Raw genomic sequence first — 17,656 nt, forward strand, 5'->3', positions numbered from 1 at the left:
GGCTATTTTTCACTTGTTTCTATTGTGTTTGTAATTGCTCTGTGGAGCATTTTTGTTATGGCTGCTTTACATTCTGTCAGATAATGTCAACATTTCTCTCATCTTGCTGTTCCTATGTACTGACTGACGTTTTTCATTCAGTTTAAGATCTCCCAGTTCTTGGTATAATGAGTAATTTTCAATTAAAACCTGGACATGTTAGGCATTATGAGACTCCGGTTCTTATTTACAGCCTCTATTTTAGTTGACTTTGTTTGACATTACACTGGCGAGGGAAAGGGAACACTACTTCATCACTGATTAGTGAGAGAAGTCCGGGTTTGCTATTTAGCTTGCATTGACACTGAGGTCAGGACTCCTTGTTACTTCTGGGGTGGGGGGTGGGGTGGTGGTGGTGACGGGTAAGGTGATGCAAGAAAGGAGTTCCTGCTCTCCTCTAGACCTCCACTAACACCTCCCCTGGCCACAAAGATTAGGAATGCCTCCTTACTGCTCCCCATGTGGCCTTCACTGACATCTTGACAGGGTGGTGGGATATGTGGCCTCACTACTGCTGGGCAGTGGTGAGGAGAAGAGATGCCTTGTTATTGCCTGATGGGGACAGAAGTTTAGGCTCTCCACGTGGTCTACAATGACACTACTGGGCAAAAGAGCTCGTTATCACCCAGGTAGGATGAAAGTCCCAGCTCACTGCTTGGTCTTCTCTGACACCACCATGGCAGTGAGGGCTTGAGGGTCCTCAGCCTGGCAAAGGTCTAGGCTCCCCACTTGGCTTTTGCTGGTGTGAATGGTAGTAGAGCCTAGTTTCTTTTGTCTTGCTTGGGTAGAGTAGAGCAGTTACTGTCTGGAAGTTTTTCTGTCTTGCTAGGTTGCCACTCTCCTGGTCCCACCTGCAGAGAGCAGGATTTTGTTGGGATATTTACGTCCATGCGCGTTGGCATTTCCAGATTGCCAGCTTCTTCAGCTCCAAGCCTGGGATACATGAAGCAAAAAGAAAAACCAGGGAACTCTCCACTGTTTTCTTACTTGTTCCCAAGATCCCTACTTGGTCTGCCTTCTTCCCTCCACCATTAAGAGTCTTCTTATGCTTGTTTTTATATATCACGTCTGGGGTGTTTAGCTGTACTTTGTGGGAGGAACAGGGAAAAGTATGTCTACACCATCTTTCTAGAAGTGCTAGTTCAATCACTTTTGTGGATTCATTTTGATGACAATTAGAAAGAAAAAGTTATCCAATTTTACCAATTCTCTTGTAATAGCCTTAAAAACATTCATAGGCTTAATTAAAAAATAAAATACAAACAATGGAGTTCACTCTTACCTTGCTCACTGCCATCTTTACAAATGTTAAGATTGACATATGCACAAGCAGGGCCAGGCATGGAAGATCCTCTGGTGAGTGTAATTTCCAGGTCAGACCCTTTTAACTAAGCACATGAGAATATGTGACCAGCTACCTGTAGCATCTGACCACAGTGTCGAATAAGAGCTCTATACAATTCTGAGAGCATATTTAATCTCAACACTAAAACAATGAAGAGCTACAATTTTTCCCCTCTTTTTTCCTTGTTCCTTAGAAAACATGCAAAATAGAAAATGAAACCATCTTGTAACTTGTGCCACTGAAAAGACAGTCACATTCAGGTCCTGCTTTTCTATTCCATTTGTCCCATACAAAGTAGAACAGGGCAAGGAACATGTGACTGAATAAATGACTAACTGATATAGAAAAGAATTTTTATCAGACATACTTCTGAATTACTGACCAATACCTTTCATGTCTTGGTCAGATTTTCAGAGTTACATCTAAAATGTACGAACAGGAAATGAAATTGTACTTTTATGTAATAACCTACTACCATAAAAGTAAACTGCTTTTCAAGTCAATTGCTCTTTATGTTTAACAGTAAGCACCAGAATCCACAATACTGACTTTTATAGTTTTAGATAAAACAGCACCATACAGTCATGTAACCTGGCAATTCTTACGTATATCCTAGTTACCTTCCCAAAGAGAACAGCTCTAATTTCCTTTTTTTCTCTTCTGGACTCTACTCACTATTCTCCAGAGCAATACTTCAGGACTGAGTACTATACTAACTGCTACCGGGGGACAGAACATCGAGATATAACTACATAAACTTAACATAAAAGCTAATCCTAAATCTCTTAATGTTCAACAGAACTCAGAACTCACCTGCATTTTTTCTTGAATAAGGATTTCATCTGATGTAGGAACTGGATATGGTTTTAAAGGAGACTTTATGGTGGCAAATATGAACTCTGTGTGGCTTTCGATAACATTATTCAGATACTTTCCTTCAGATTTTGCTTTATAATAAACTGTTATTTCATCAGTTGGAACCAGATTGCACTGAAAGCACATAGAGAAAATTTAAAAGGGAAGCACATTTGTCAATTGAAATGTAAGGCGCTGTTAAGCAGGGCTGATGATCCCACACTGAATCACTATGGAAGAGTACAGTATCCTGACCAATTCTCTGAAAAAAGCAGTGATCAAGTAACAACTCATAAAGCTCTGAACTGAGACAGAGGTTACAAGTATCCCATTGTCTGCTGGAGTGGCCACCTCAGACACTGAACTAGAGGTCTCAGAAAACTGGCCAGAGGAGGGAGGACTTGTGGGAGCCCTCCTTGGGACAGAAGCTCCCTGGCTCTCTCACCCAGTAGGGGCAGGCAATATGTTCTGTACACCTGTCCTGGCTCCCAACTAATGAGGAAGAACCACCTCACTCTGTCCAGATCCAACAATCTCTTCCTGAGCTAGGAGTCCTTCCACACTGACTGCATCTCTGCCCTTCCTTAGAGACATTTGCTGTCAGCTCTGATGACCTTATGTGCCAGTCAGGAAGACTATCTATTCAGAAGATGGCTTTGTCGAAGCCCTAAAGAACTGAAAAAGGAGGACAAGGAGCACATGTTAGCTGAAAACTTCTGATCAGAGAAACAGAAGAGCCACATCCAGCTTGGGAGTGAACAAGGAGAGAAAGGAAGTGGCCTACCTCTCCTAAACAGTACAATCTGAATGGACCACAGATCAGTGACTAATCATCATTAATGAATTACTATGGTTTATATTACCTGCCTCTCCTCTCCTCCCCCAAAACCAAAACAAATACCAAACAAAAAACCAAAACAAAACTTCAAAACAGTAGCTTGTTCTTAATCTGACAAGCTGACCTTTTTTCGAAGTTTCTGGATACGATTGATGACTTCCCGAGCCACTCCTTCATCCACCATTGACTGGTCAGGGGTGACGTCTAAGAGAACCAAAGCCTGTAGGAATGAACGGTGTACACCATGACAATCAAATATAGAAAAACGGTTCTTTCACACTCAGCAAAATGGTGTTTAAATTCTCAGAAGTCTATAATGCAGCACTATTTAGTCACACACCTGAGCTAAACACAAAATTAACGTGGTTTCTTTACGTTTGGGTCCTCCTTTGTAAACAGCTGTTCCTTCATCTCTAGAGAAAGGTGAGACTTTTCATTTTTCTTCTGTAGGGTGCTGCGCATAGGAGATGTCTGAGACCGACTTTCAAGAGAGTCTCTCATGTAACTCTGCTTTTTGTCTATCTAAGGAATAATATCAACTCTTCTAATAAATAATATCACCAGTCATGAAGCTCTTACAGCAGCACAACTTTTCACAATGGATCCACCACAAACAAGTGCACTGAAGAGCTCAAAGCCGCCATCTCTGTTGTTTTCTTTAACCATGACTCTATTCTTTGGTTTGTTGGTGTGATTCAAGACACAGTTTCTACAATGGGCCACCAAACTTTTTTTTTTTTTTTTTGCGGTACGCGGGCCTCTCACTGTTGTGGCCTCTCCCGTTGCGGAGCACAGGCTCCGGACGCGCAGGCTCAGCAGCCATGGCTCACGGGCCTAGCCGCTCCGCAGCATGTGGGATCCTCCTGGACCGGGGCACGAACCCATGTCCTCTGCATCGGCAGGCGGACTCCCAACCACTGTGCCACCAGGGAAGCCCACACCATACTTTTGTATATGATTTAGTTTAAATTGCCACCTTCTTGTCAACTTTAACTACTTTTTTTTTTCTCATTGGTCATAAAGGCTGTCGATGATGTGGTAATAATGACAGTGTCACTTCTATTATAGAGGGGAATATACGTATAAATTAGGCATCATCCCCATTTACGTTTTTGAGGACACTCAATCAGAGAAGTTAACAAACTTGCTCCACTTCATGAAGGCACAGGATGCAAACTGGAATTGGATAATGTGTCATGGCAGGGCAACCATGGCCCACAATACACAAATCATGTCAAGAAACTCAGAAGCATCACAAACAACACTTCCTTAAGTATAGACGACTTCAGGACTCTCTCATTTGGCTGTAATCAGAAAGGACTGCACCCTCTCACTGTTTACAAATCTCTTTCCCTGGCCCCAATTCCTAGTTTCCTCACCTTTGGCTCCTTACCACTGTCTGCCCACATGGAGTTCTGTCTACATCGTATTTAAGACTCTGTGTATGGGAATTCCCTGGTGGTCCAGTGGTTAGGACTCGGTGCTTTCACTCCTGGGGATCTGGGTTCAATCCCTGGTTGGGGAATTAAGATCCCATAAGCCACATGGCATGCCAAAAAAAACAAAAACAAAAACAAAAACCCTGTGTAAAGGCTGGAGGAGGTTGGCTTGCCTCATACGAGGCATCTTCCCCTGTATGTGGCATATTAAGCACAGAGGGACTCCAGCAGGTCCCTCACTCTCACAATGGAGACCTTACAACCTATCTGCCTGGAGAAGTCTGGTCAAGAGTGAAGAGAGACGCTGTGATCCATTACAACAAAAAAACACAGACCCCAGAATGCAAAACTGCTTGTACATCCTCTTCAAGGGGTGCTCTCTAACCACCCCCACTGCTACCCCAGACTTCAAATAGGAGCACTTATTTCTGCTAGATAACTTATCAAGTACAGTAATAAGAATTGACTTACTTTTCTATCTCCATGACAGACTCATTCCTTGAAGGGTGGGATTACATCTTACTCATTCTTGTATGACCCAACACTTAGGACAACTGCATGCATAAAGTCACAAAATATCTATTTATGTATTCATTAAAGAAATGCATATGTCAAGAAGTTATAATAGAGGAGTTTAATAAGGCCAATCTAAAATAAATAACTGGTTTATTTTACCCTGAGACAAGCTGCCAATACTGTCAGGAGAGGCACAGGTAAATGTTTTCTTCTCTTATGTTCTTATCTTTTGGTAAAGAAATATTCTAGGGAACAGAAAAATACCTGAGCATCTGAGTGTGCTTCAAACTGTGTCGTTCCACCTGTTGCCTGATCAAAGGTGTACATGAGGCGGATATCTTCTTCATGCAATTCATGGCCTTCCACAACAATGGTCCCTATTGGGGAAACAACTGCCACTGTTACTCAATCAGTACCCCACTCCTCAAGCTGCCCGGCTACCAATATATTTTGCCACTCTTTAATAAAACCTTCATATAATCAAGCTACACAGTCTTCAAGAGATCATGTCCTCTGGACTCATGTCATTGTTCAGGTCAAGGATGAGACAAACTTTCTGTAGACTGCACCATGCTATCTTGAGGACACTTAAATCACCACTGATATTTACTGTTGCATATAAGCTCCCAGGTCCAAAGACATGTGCCAGAAGGCAACGAATCTCCACCATAAACATGAGCAAGCATGTTTATGATGGAGAAAGCATGCTATAATGAAGAAAGCACAGTCTGTAGAGTCAAACTGGACTTAGGCCCACCACTCACTGGTTGCAGGACCCTGGTGTTCTGTTATCTGCCTATCAGAGTGCAGTGAGGGTGAAAAAAGGTAGACAGTGTGAAGTTCTGAGCATCACGCCTATTCATGGTAGGCAGAATGTAGAAACAGCTAAGGATGGCAGTTCCCATCATCAGGAAAGCCTACTATGGTAACTCACAAATGATCTTCTTGGTCTTTGAGCAACTGGCTGTCATTTTCACTTTATGTCACTGCATTCTGAAAACTATTTTGCTTTCCATCAATGCAGAACAGTCCATTCAGACACTATAGCTTAGAAACTGTAGGCTTTCCATTTCAAATAAGGTTTATTTGATGAATTTTTAATATTTTGGCTAACTGGTGAAACAACTTAAGATTTGTGAATTAAAGGCTGATCCTTTAATTTTGTTAATTTAACAAATCAAGTGAAATTAGTACTGACTCAACTTTTAGTTGCTAGCCTCCTATGTTTTATAAATTTTACCTAAAAATTTGGGGAATCTTAGGGCATTTCCCCAATTTCCATAACTACCCACCTGATTTCTGAATCTTTAAATCTTTCCTCATGACACTTCCATGCTTATGATTTTCAACTTCAGAGGGAACCCTAACAATCAAACAACTCATGCCCTAGGATTGCTACAGGATGTCAAGTGGCCATAATTAGACCACATATGACTCAAATCGTGGCAGAGCTGAGAACTCCTGGGCACCTGGAAAAGCTCCCTAAAGATTTCCTTCAGTGTACTTATCAAAACTATGATTATGTCCATAAATCTTTAGTGTCTGCCAGCACCATGAGGGTAAGGACAATGTCTGCCTTATTTAACTCTATGTTCCCAGTGCCAACCAAACAGAAGGGCCTTAAAAAATATTTGCTGAATGAATGACTCCAGTCTTACTCAATTGAGACCAACATACGTATTCTAGATATTTTAGAGAAACTATTGTAAGTTCTGACCCAGTCCTCCTTCGCAAGAAGTCCCAAACCTCAGTGCTAAACCCCTTTCTCTAAAAATACTTAAGTATTTTAAAATTTAAATTTAAATTTTTTTTTTTTTTTTTTTTTTTTTTTTGCGGTATGCGGGCCTCTCACTGTTGTGGCCTCTCCCGTTGTGGAGCACAGGCTCCGGACGCGCAGGCCATGGCTCACGGGCCCAGCCGCTCCGCGGCATGTGGGATCTTCCCGGACCGGGGCATGAACCCGTGTCCCCTGCATCGGCAGGTGGACTCTCAACCACTGCGCCACCAGGGAAGCCCCTAAATTTAAATTTTGAATTAAAATTAAAACGTAACTTTTTTCTTTTGAATATCTTCTAGTCTTCATTCTGGCACCTCTAAAAAGTCACCATCTTTTTCTCTACAAGCAACATCTGATAACAATAACACTCTATAATACCACTGGCTGGTGAATCTCAGGGGGTTCTGCTCTCTCACTAGGGTAGATTTTTCTAGGCCCACATTAGCATTTATTGAGTTCAATGGTAACGTAAGGTCCACCCCTCTGACTCAGTAATTTCTATCTAGAAATCTAGCCAAAAGGAATCAATTCCACAAAACACTTATATGTGAAAATATTCACTGAAATATCAGTTGTACTATTAAAAGAATGGAAACAACCTAAAGCACCAACAATAAGACACTGGTTAAAGACACTATCCAGTATCCACAGGAAGGAAAATATTTTCAGCACTTACTGAAACAGCATTTTAAAGACTAATAACACACAGAAATGTTTATAATGTAAAGTGAAAATGCAGACTAAAAATATAAATAAAAATAAAATAACATAAAAATATATGAGTGAAAAATGTGAAATTTAAATTACAACGTGATTTCCATTTTGTAAAGCTGTAATTATATAAATCAGAATTTTAATAGCACCCCAGCGCCTAACACAACAAATACCAGACAGTAGGCACTCAATCTACATTAAATGGATGGGTGATCGGTTATGGGTCATTTTTATTCTCTTTACTTTATTTACTTTTTTCTAAATTATCAGAATTATTCATAATAAATATTTTTATGAACAGAAAAAAAAGTTCTTATTTAAGAAAAGGCTGTGGCAGTAGAAATCAAAGAGGAGCCTAAGTATGAGACACCCATCAGGTTGAGGACACAAACGGTGCCCCCAATAAAACAGATACCCACCACTCTCCTGGAACTGCTCTAGCTCCTCACTGCTCAGCTGCTTGATGGATGTCATCACCATCTTGAAGGCTCCCTTCAGACGCTTCCCCAGGACCATGTGATCTGGTTCTGCCCTTAGGCGAATGCCATACTTGTTTTTATCTGTAGATAATGTAACTTTTCTAACATTCAATTCCTATATTTGGTAGGCAAGGTGACATAAAAAAGAAATGAAAACATGTCCACAAAAACGTGCACACAAACATTCACAGCAACATTATTCACAACAACCAAAAAGTGGAAATAACCCAAATGTTGATCAATTGTGAATGAATAAACAAAATGTGGTATATCCATATAATGGGACTATTATTTAGCAATATAAAGGAATGGAGCATGCATACATGCTATACCATGAATGACCCTTAGTGCTAAGTCACAGAAGCCAGACACACAAGACCACATATTGTATGATTCCATTTACAGAAAATGTCCAGAGTGGGCACACCCAGAGATAGAAAATAGATGTGTGTTTGCCAGAGGATGGTGGGCTATTGAGGGGAAAATGGTGCATGAATGCTAAATGGCTACTGGGTTTCTTTTTGGGATGATGAAAATGCTACAAAACTGTGGTGATGGCTGCAGAGCTCTATAAATAATACTAATAAATAATTGTATGGTATGAAAACAATCCTGTCCAGATCAATCAAGTTGAGCCTAACGCAACTAACAAGGACTGTAGCATTAGAAATATGGACTTCATGTGTAAGGGTAACCTTTGCTCAAGAAATTTCAAAGCACCACAAATCTAACTATCAATTAACCAGAAGAATCAGTTAATCAAAACATTTCGGGACTTCACTGGTGGTCCAGTGGTTAAGAATCTGCCTTCCAATGCAGGGGACGTGGGTTCAATCCCTGGTTGGGGAACTAAGATCCCACATGCTGCGGGGCAACTAGGCGTGTGCACCACGACTAGAGAGAAGCCTGCGTGCCACAACGAAGAGCCCACACACCGCAACCAAAGATCCTGCATGCCACGCTGAAGATCCCGTGTGCCGCAACTAAGACCTGATGCAGCCAAATAAATAAATAAATAAATAAATATTTTTGGAAAAAACCTTAACATTTCACGTCTCCATCATACTAGTTAGTTAAGGATTACTAACGTAGCAGGGAATGGTGATCGCACAGTAGGAAATATGAAAATGAGCTATTATGGAACTGTCAACTGAAGCAAATTATAGGGAAATTTCTGGTTTTGCTATTATACATTATTATATTATTTGTTCTCAGAGTGATTAAGCTATTCTATTTAAATAATTCTATTTTTATCCGTATCTTAAGCATTAATTATAGAGTTTATAGCTCTTTAGTTATAAACTCTAAGTTTCTAAACAGTTATAAACTCCTTGGTTTCTCATATTTGTCTGGAATTCTCAAGCAATTCAAAACCAAATATAGAAATTAATTATTTTCTGGGCTTCCCTGGTGGCGCAGTGGTTGAGAGTCCGCCTGCCGATGCAGGGGACACGGGTTCGTGCCCCGGTCTGGGAGGATCCCACATGCCGCGGAGCGGCTGGGCCCGTGAGCCATGGCCGCTGAGCCTGCGCGTCCCTAGCCTGTGCTCCGCAACGGGAGAGGCCACAACAGTGAGAGGCCCGTGTACCGCAAAAAAAAAAAAAAAAAAAAAAAAAAAAAAAAAAAGAAATTAATTATTTTCTATCATAAAGATTTAAATACTACCTGTGAAAGGAATAAAAATGAAATTTGAAATATATTTCTTTTTAAAACATCACAGGGTAAAAAGCCTTTTGGGAGGGTAACTGACATGACAGTTTAAACTTCTGACCCCAAAACGCCACTTCTAGGAACCTATCCGACATCCATACTGTGACATATTTGCATGTACACACACACACACACACACACACACACACACACACCCCTTTTGTCTGTAATCAGAAACCTAAATTTCCAACAATATAAGAGTAATAAAATAAATTATGATGCAGTCAGGAGGTGAACAAAAAGAATAAATTAGATCTCCCCTGTTTTAACATGGGATGCTATTTAAGAAATACTATAAAGTGAAAAAAAAATAAGTTAAAAACTACCTATATGGTCCTCTCTATTCACAAATAAAACCAATGATGGGTGCATGTGTGTATATGTATGTACAAATGTTGTGTACACGTATGTAAAATGCTAGGAACAACCCAGCAGGAGATAACCTAGTGAACAAGTGGGTGATGAGACACCAGGGAGTGGCCAGGGTAAGAGGAGACCTACTTTGTACTCGATGCTAGTGCTTATTTACAACCGGTGTGTGTTTACTTGATACTTGTATAATCTGAAGGAACAAAGATTTTTTTGGTGTTAGTTATCAAAAAGTACTTTGGGGAAGAGAAGTGGATGAAAGGATAAATGATCCAACAAAGGTGAAAAATTCATGGACGTTGAAAATCACTGTTAAAGAATTACAATTACATTGTAAAAAGTCATGATGAATCTAAAAGCAAAGTGTAAAATTCCATGGATGGTTCAATTTATGTATATACTGATATCATAAGGAAAAGGACAAATGATACACTCAAAGTGTAGCTGACTAAAGAGTACTAACCAAAATAATCTTCCCAAGGTAAGAAGTCTGTTTCGACCAAATCAAACAAACCAACTGTCTTACCTCAATGATATACTTCTCCAATGACTTGATTTCATTAAGAGCTTCTGGATCCTGATGAATAACTACAATTTCTTTCAAAGGATACTAGAAAGAAAATGGAAGGGAAAGTTCATAAGCATCCAGTCCTATAAACTGCAGAAAAATGAATGTTAAATGTTTTATCTGAACCTCAAGCTCCAGACTAAGCAGGCATAACTAGTACTAAGTCATTCACACCGTTATTGCAGAAAAGAAATTTACACCATTGCTGGCAGCTCTTTATATTAAGAAAATACTCCAAAACATAATTATCTAGGTATGTGCAATGCAAAACAGAAATAAAATCTCGAACCTTTATCGGAATAGTTTTGCGGTCTCGAATCACTCGCCCGAGTTCAATCACAGACTGCATTCTAGATACTGCACTCTCGGTTTTCTTGTCAATCAATTCCTCTCTGGTTGGTAGAGGTAGGGATTTGAAAGAGATTAGATTCAAAAGGAGAAAATTCCAAAGAATAGGTATGCTTAAGTGAGGAAGAGGGTCCGGCTAGAGATGTGATGGTGTAGCTGGGCTTCCCGGGGAGGCCCTTGGGAAGGACAGCACATGCCTGCCTTTGGGGCACACACTGAGAGGCAGGCAGCAAGCATGAGCCTGCTGCTTAGTGCCTAGCAGCTCCCCAAAGGGATTCCAACAGGCCTACCCACCCCTACCTGCCACAGCTCTACAGGGGATTCCACAGTAAGCATCCCTCCTATCCATTCTGTAGCCTGAGGAGCAGCTCAGGGGGGAGGCAGGGCATGGAGGGGCTGAGGCAGGGAGCTGGGGGCCCCACTTGAGTGCATCTCTGGCAACTCTCCTTCCCCTGGCCCTGGAGAGGCTTATGTATATTTGATTCTTACCGAACATGGGGCAGCATGAGGTAGTGGATACTCAATGTGTCCTTGTCCCGGACAGAAACAGGGTCAATCAGTGTCTTCAGATTCTGGTACATCAATTCAGTAAGAAAAGGGGTATAGGGGGCCTGTGTAAGGACAGAAGACATCGGGTGATTCATACGTAGCCATCATTAACTGATCTCAGAGTGAGAAGCAACTACATAAACATTTTAGAGAAATGATATGGTAATATGCACAGAAGTGAACATGAGGTTACAAAACATGCCCTATGAAAGAGAAATGACCTCATTTTGAACTTGGCGAGCTAGACACTCATGAAACACAGCAGCAGGACTACAGCCAGAAGTGCCTAAAACATTCTTGAGGATGTCTATAGTAAAAACAGGAGTCCCTGACCACATGCCAGTCAAGTCAACATGCTGAGGAATGAATGTCTCTAAACCTCTGTAAACTGGGGAAACACCACCTGCTTCACAGGATGAAGGGGAATGAGGTCAGACATGAGACACCAGGCAGGGGACCTGGTACAAAGCAAGTTTTCATTCCATGTATGTTTAGAAAATAAATAGAAGCCTTATAATATTAAACTGGAATAGCAGAAATAAGATACAGGAAATTAAAACTGGAATTTTTACTTGTATATCATTTAATTAATATTTCAATTGATAGGAACATGTCACAAGTAAAATACTGTCCGCAATATATTTTTGTTTGGTTAGCTATTAGTTCAAGAAGTTCCCCACTACTCACAGACAATTACAGGAATCTACATTAAGATGAGGTATGTCGCTCTTGAGTCTAGATGCAAGGACCTTGACCTGAAATGTACTGCCAGGGGTGAAAAGAAAGAATCCAGCTTTTAAAGCTAATGTTTTTTAGCCCTTATTTGACATACATAAGCTAACGAGATTTCTGAAAAGAAACTAGAAATTTAGGTTATTTTAGCACTTCTATTTCTATTTTTAGTGGAACAAATACAGAATAGATACAGACGGAGGACAGTGCAGCAACCAGGCACCACAAGCAGCCCACAGGGCTAGCATCTTACCATAAGTCTGCACAGAGAAAGCAGAACACTAAACAAGGTCTCCAGAGCCATAACACAATCCTCTACCCCGTTTTCACCCTAGTGAATAAAACACACACATTAAACTGTTAAAACCAATAGTTCATTGTAAGAAAAAAAAAGATAATAAAAAGGGGAAAACTCAACCATAATTAAGTTACCCAGAGATAACTACTTTAAACATTTTAGTGTATGTCCTTCTAGATATATGTATATATACACACACACATGTACATGTGTATGTGATATAATTTAACAAAAACAAGATTATTGTTTTGTTGCGGGATTTTATCATTAACACATTTGAAGGCAGTACTGATGGACAGTGGTCTGGGCATCCCTCACTCCTTGTTTTCTACCATTGTTGCTTATGTACAGCTTAAGTCCTGGGACAGGATCCATGCTTCACTCACCCTATAATCCCCAAGAGGCTTAAGGACGAGTCTTGTCGATAAAGTAACTGTCCCTCTAGAGGTAGAAGTGAGGAGGTGTCCCTCTCAATATCACAGCTCTACCTAAAAACATCTGCAAAATATCTGCATGAATTTATTTCAGATTTTAAGAGGTCTGCTCAGTACAGTCCTGTTTGGCCTGAGACTTTCCCTCTAATATGAAGGTCCATAATTGTGTTTTGAAAATATGCAAGATGTCTTCTAAACTTATGCGTTCCCCCATCCATCAAATGGCAATACAGTTAATATGCAATTAAAAGGAAAACGATAGCTTAAAAAAAGTCAGAGCATTTGAAAATGCTTTTTCCTTTTAGCTGTTCGCATTTTTCCTCAACTCTCATACTTCCTACACTTTCTGCTCTTCCCAACAGCAGCCTGCACTTACCTTTAGTCTTCTACGGTTCATCCTGACATACCAATTAGTCAGAATATCCACAAACTTGACCAGGCGAGGAACCACAGTATAGAGTCTGTAAGCTAAAAGTAACAACCGATCAGGCAATGAGAACACATAAGCATCTTGGGTGCTTAGGACAGGGCTGGATATAAGAAAGAGCAAGCAGCCCCTGCTATCCAAGGGCTGTCACACCTGTTAAGGAGGCAGAAGTACCAAAGCGAAACAATCAAAACTGAGGACGTACTGTATAGCTGTCCAGGTGTCTAGGGGCATGCACGAACCACCCTGTGAGCTACACGCAAACTCCCAGTGTCAGTGAGAAAACAGGAAACCCCGTATGTGTGGCTGAGGGGCCGAGGCTGCCCGCCAGATGACTCCATGAGGCACCATTTATCTGGAACTGTATCAGGTGGTAGTACCACAAAAGCCTGACTTCTTCCACTGTGCTACCTTGACCTCAACTAAGACAGACACATAAAAAGCTCTAATTAGATCCTAAGAGGCAGAGCATAGGGAAGGGCTTCTCAACCAGAGCAATTCTGCTCTGCAGGAGACACTGACCATGTCTAGAGAGACATGCTGGTTGTCCAACTGGGGAGGTGGGCACTCTTGGCATCTGGTGGGTGGACTCCAGGGATGCTGCTCAACAACCTACAATGCACGGGCCAGCCTCCACCACAGAGAATGACCCAGCTCAGACTGTCAGCAGTGCTGCCACTGAGAAACTCAGGCAGGGGCTGTGCATAAAATAGAACAGGGTTTCTAAAGGTTAAGGTAGTCAAGGAAAGAAAGCTAAAAGAGGTATTGGACGGAGAGAAGAACCTTGAAGAATCAGAAAAATTTGAAGGCTCCCCTGAGGAACTCAGAGGGCAAGCAGGAAGTTAAGGGGGTCTAGCCAACTTTGTTTGAGGCCCAGACTTATCTCCAGGATTTCTGCCATTCACCTCCCCTTTAACTGATACTCTCTGTTGCACAAAAACAAACACCAAAAACAAGGAGAGTAAGGCCAAAAATCATAAAAACACACCACAATTTATATTAAGAGTTCAGTGACTGTTAATGAGGTTCCTAGTCTAAGCTAACACAGTGGTTAAGTTGCCAAGGGCAGAGCTGCTCTCTGTTGCAGTTCAAAAAGACTAGCACTGAGGTGCTGCTAGACCAACACCTGGACCCCAGGCCAGAGGCACTCGCTGGTCGTACATTTCTAGAGAGGCAATTTTTGTGATCAGAGGCCTGTTCTGTAAAGACAGAGGCCCATCTAAGTTATTTCTAGGGTTCACTACACTTTTCACCTTCTAGGAAGCTAGACTGTTCAAGAGTTGCAACTCTTATAAGGTAAACAAAGCCCATATATAATAAAAGGGAGCAGCAGCTACCACTGAAATCACTAATACCAACTGCAGACTCTTCAACGATGCTACCTATTTAGTTCTCAGAATTCTATTTTGATGAGGGAGGCAAGGGCACAAAGCTGACAGGTTGGTGGAGTGGGAACTGCACTGGGCAATCTGGGTCTGGAGCCCCCCTCATCGGTTCAACGTGCACCACCTAGCCTCCTGCACCTGGCCCTTACCACTCGGCTGTGTGCACAACTGCTGCCAAACCTTTAGTTCCCAGGGAGACCAGGTCCCAGCCAAGATATACATTCTCAGGTCACAGCCGTTGCTGTCTAAAGATGGCAAGGGCCCCCAGGCAACAATCCCATTCATTTATATCACTCAGGAGGGAAAACTGGACACAGCTATGAGTAGGTATCCCAGGGAGTGTGGTGAGAACCCAAGTGCCGATGTCTGCTTTGCACACTCATTTCCATCTTCACTTATGTCAATCTGTCCAATAGTTTGACAGTCATATGACCCTTATTACATATGTTTAATAGAGTGGGTGTAGTCCTTCAGGATGACTGATAAAACATTCAAAATTTCCTGGACTAACCATCCTATTGTGCCAAGTACAGAGGCACCAACTATTCCACAAAGAGCTATGTACCAGCTGAGGAATGGAAGAACCCTGTATGAACCAGACTGCTCTGGCCCCTCGAATCCACTGGAGTGCAGTACCTGAACAACAGAACCTGGCAACCACAGGACGCTGGGGGAGGCTGGTTTATGTCACAAGGGTGCACACAGGGATGCCATATTTTCTCCCCTGCCCACAGACTTTATCAGACCCATCTCAGGTATCCAGGTTAACAGTTTCTGGAATTTCTCACCTTGACTTATGGTTGTTCCATCTCCAACTTCTAGGAAACCAACATAACCTACTTTTCCAACCTCTGTCTAAAACCAAATTCGTTGTTGTTAGGTAAGAGAAATGTGGGGAAATGTCAACTTCATTATTGTTTTTCTGTATTTCCTAATTTTTCCAGGCTGAACAGGGACTACTTATTTAATAAAGGAGACCTAAAAATAAATTTAAAACATATTAATAACAACTACTACTTATTAAGTACCTATTATCTGCCAGCTACTGTATGTACATAATCTCCATCTGAGCCTTATATTAACTCTTACCAGGCATTTTTCGGAGAAAGAAACTGAGGCTCATAGATTAGGCAACGTTTCCCCCAGGGAACAAGTGGTGCAGTTGGGTTTTGAACTCATGGGCATCCACTACTGAAGCCTGTGATTCCATGGGCCTGTGTGGTATCTGTGGAGGGGTGAGGTCACTAGACGTCCCCCCGAGACAATCTCTAATGCCTTGGAACAACACATTTCTACAACTAACAAGCCTTAAAATTATATTTGAGAGGTAAAGAGAAATATTTATTTATCTATTGTTCTGTATCTCTCAAAATTTCTATAAAATTTCCTCTATGTTTAGAGAGCCCAGAAATAAACCCACACACCTACAGTCAATTAATCTTCCACAAAGGAAGCAAGAATATACAATGGAGAAAAGACAATCTCTTCAGCAAGTAGTGTTGGGAAAGCTGGACAGCCACATGTAAATCAATGAAATTAGAACACTCCTTCACACCATACACAAAAATAAAATCAAAATGGCTTAAAGACTTATAAGACATGACACCGTAAAACTCCTAGAAGAGAACATAGGCAAAACATTCTCTGACATAAATCATACCCATGTTTTCTTAGGTCAGTCTCCCAAGGCAATAGAAATAAAGGCAAAAATAAACAAATGGGACCTAATCAAACGTAAGCTTTTGCACAGCAAAGGAAACTATAAACAAAATGAAATGCCAACCTATGGACTAGGAGAAAATATTCGCAAACAATGCGGCTGATAGGGCTCAATTTCCAAAATATGTAAACAGGTCATACAACTCAATACCAAAAAAACAACCCAATCAAAAAATGGGCAGAAAACCTAAACAGACAGTTTTCCAAAGAAGACATACAGATGGCCAAGAGGCACATGAAAAGATGCTCAACATCGCTAATTATTAGAGAAATGAAAATCAAAATTACAATGAGGTATCACTCACACCAGTCAGAATGGCCATCATTAAAAAGTCTACAAATAAAAAATGTTGGAGAGGATGTAGAGAAAAGGGAACCCTCCCCTACACTGTTGGTGGGAATGTAAACTGGTGCAGCCACTATGGAAAACAGTATGGAGGTTCCTTAAAAAACTGAGACTAGAGTTGCCCTATGATCCAGCAACCCCACTCCTGGGCATATACCTGGGGAGAACTTGAAAAGATACATGCACCCCAATGTTCACTGCAGCACTATTTACAATAGCTAAGACATGGAAGCAATCTAAATGGCCACTGACAGATGAATAAAGAAAATATGGTACGTACACACACACACACACACACCCGTATACATATACAATGGAGTACCACTCAGCCAGAAAAAAGAATAATGCCATTTGCAGCAACATGGGTGGACCTAGAGATTACCATACTAAGCGAAGTCAGAAAGAGAAAGACAAATACCATATGATATCACTTATATGTTGAATCTAAAATATGATACAAATGCACTTATTTACAAAACAGAAACAGACTCACAGACATAAAAAAAAAAAAAAAACTTATGGTTACCATAGGGGAAAGGGGGTGGGGGAAGGATAAATTAGGAATTTGGGATTAACAGATGCAAACTACTATAAATAAAATAAACAACAAGGTCCTACTGTATAGCACAGGGAACTATATTCAATATCATATAATAACCTACAGTGGAAAAGAATATGAAAAAAAATATATACACATTTATCTTTCTGAATCACTGTGCTGTACACCAAAAACTAACGCAACATTGTAAATCAACTATACTTCAAAAAA

At 41.0% G+C, this 17,656-nt stretch overlaps 1 protein-coding gene across 4 annotated transcripts in view; it reads right to left on the reverse strand.

Annotated features, from left to right (window-relative positions):
• IARS1 (isoleucyl-tRNA synthetase 1) overlaps window positions 1-17,656 on the reverse strand; it is an 81,332-nt gene that overhangs the window by 16,601 nt on the left and 47,075 nt on the right. For all 4 annotated transcript variants that reach the window (XM_081237995.1, XM_081237993.1, XM_081237992.1 and 1 more), the window contains exons 21-30: window positions 13,387-13,478; window positions 12,532-12,609; window positions 11,487-11,608; window positions 10,939-11,041; window positions 10,608-10,691; window positions 7,943-8,117; window positions 5,297-5,409; window positions 3,202-3,297; window positions 2,198-2,374; window positions 1,322-1,427 (exon numbers count right to left, since the gene is read on the reverse strand). In XM_081237995.1, coding sequence (XP_081094121.1) covers window positions 1,322-1,427; window positions 2,198-2,374; window positions 3,202-3,297; window positions 5,297-5,409; window positions 7,943-8,117; window positions 10,608-10,691; window positions 10,939-11,041; window positions 11,487-11,608; window positions 12,532-12,609; window positions 13,387-13,478 — 1,146 coding nt within the window. The remainder of the gene's footprint in view (window positions 1-1,321; window positions 1,428-2,197; window positions 2,375-3,201; window positions 3,298-5,296; window positions 5,410-7,942; window positions 8,118-10,607; window positions 10,692-10,938; window positions 11,042-11,486; window positions 11,609-12,531; window positions 12,610-13,386; window positions 13,479-17,656) is intronic.

The sequence above is a fragment of the Mesoplodon bidens genome (assembly GCF_964165515.1).
Source record: "Mesoplodon bidens genome assembly, chromosome: 6".
Taxonomy (NCBI): Eukaryota; Metazoa; Chordata; class Mammalia; order Artiodactyla; family Ziphiidae; genus Mesoplodon; species Mesoplodon bidens.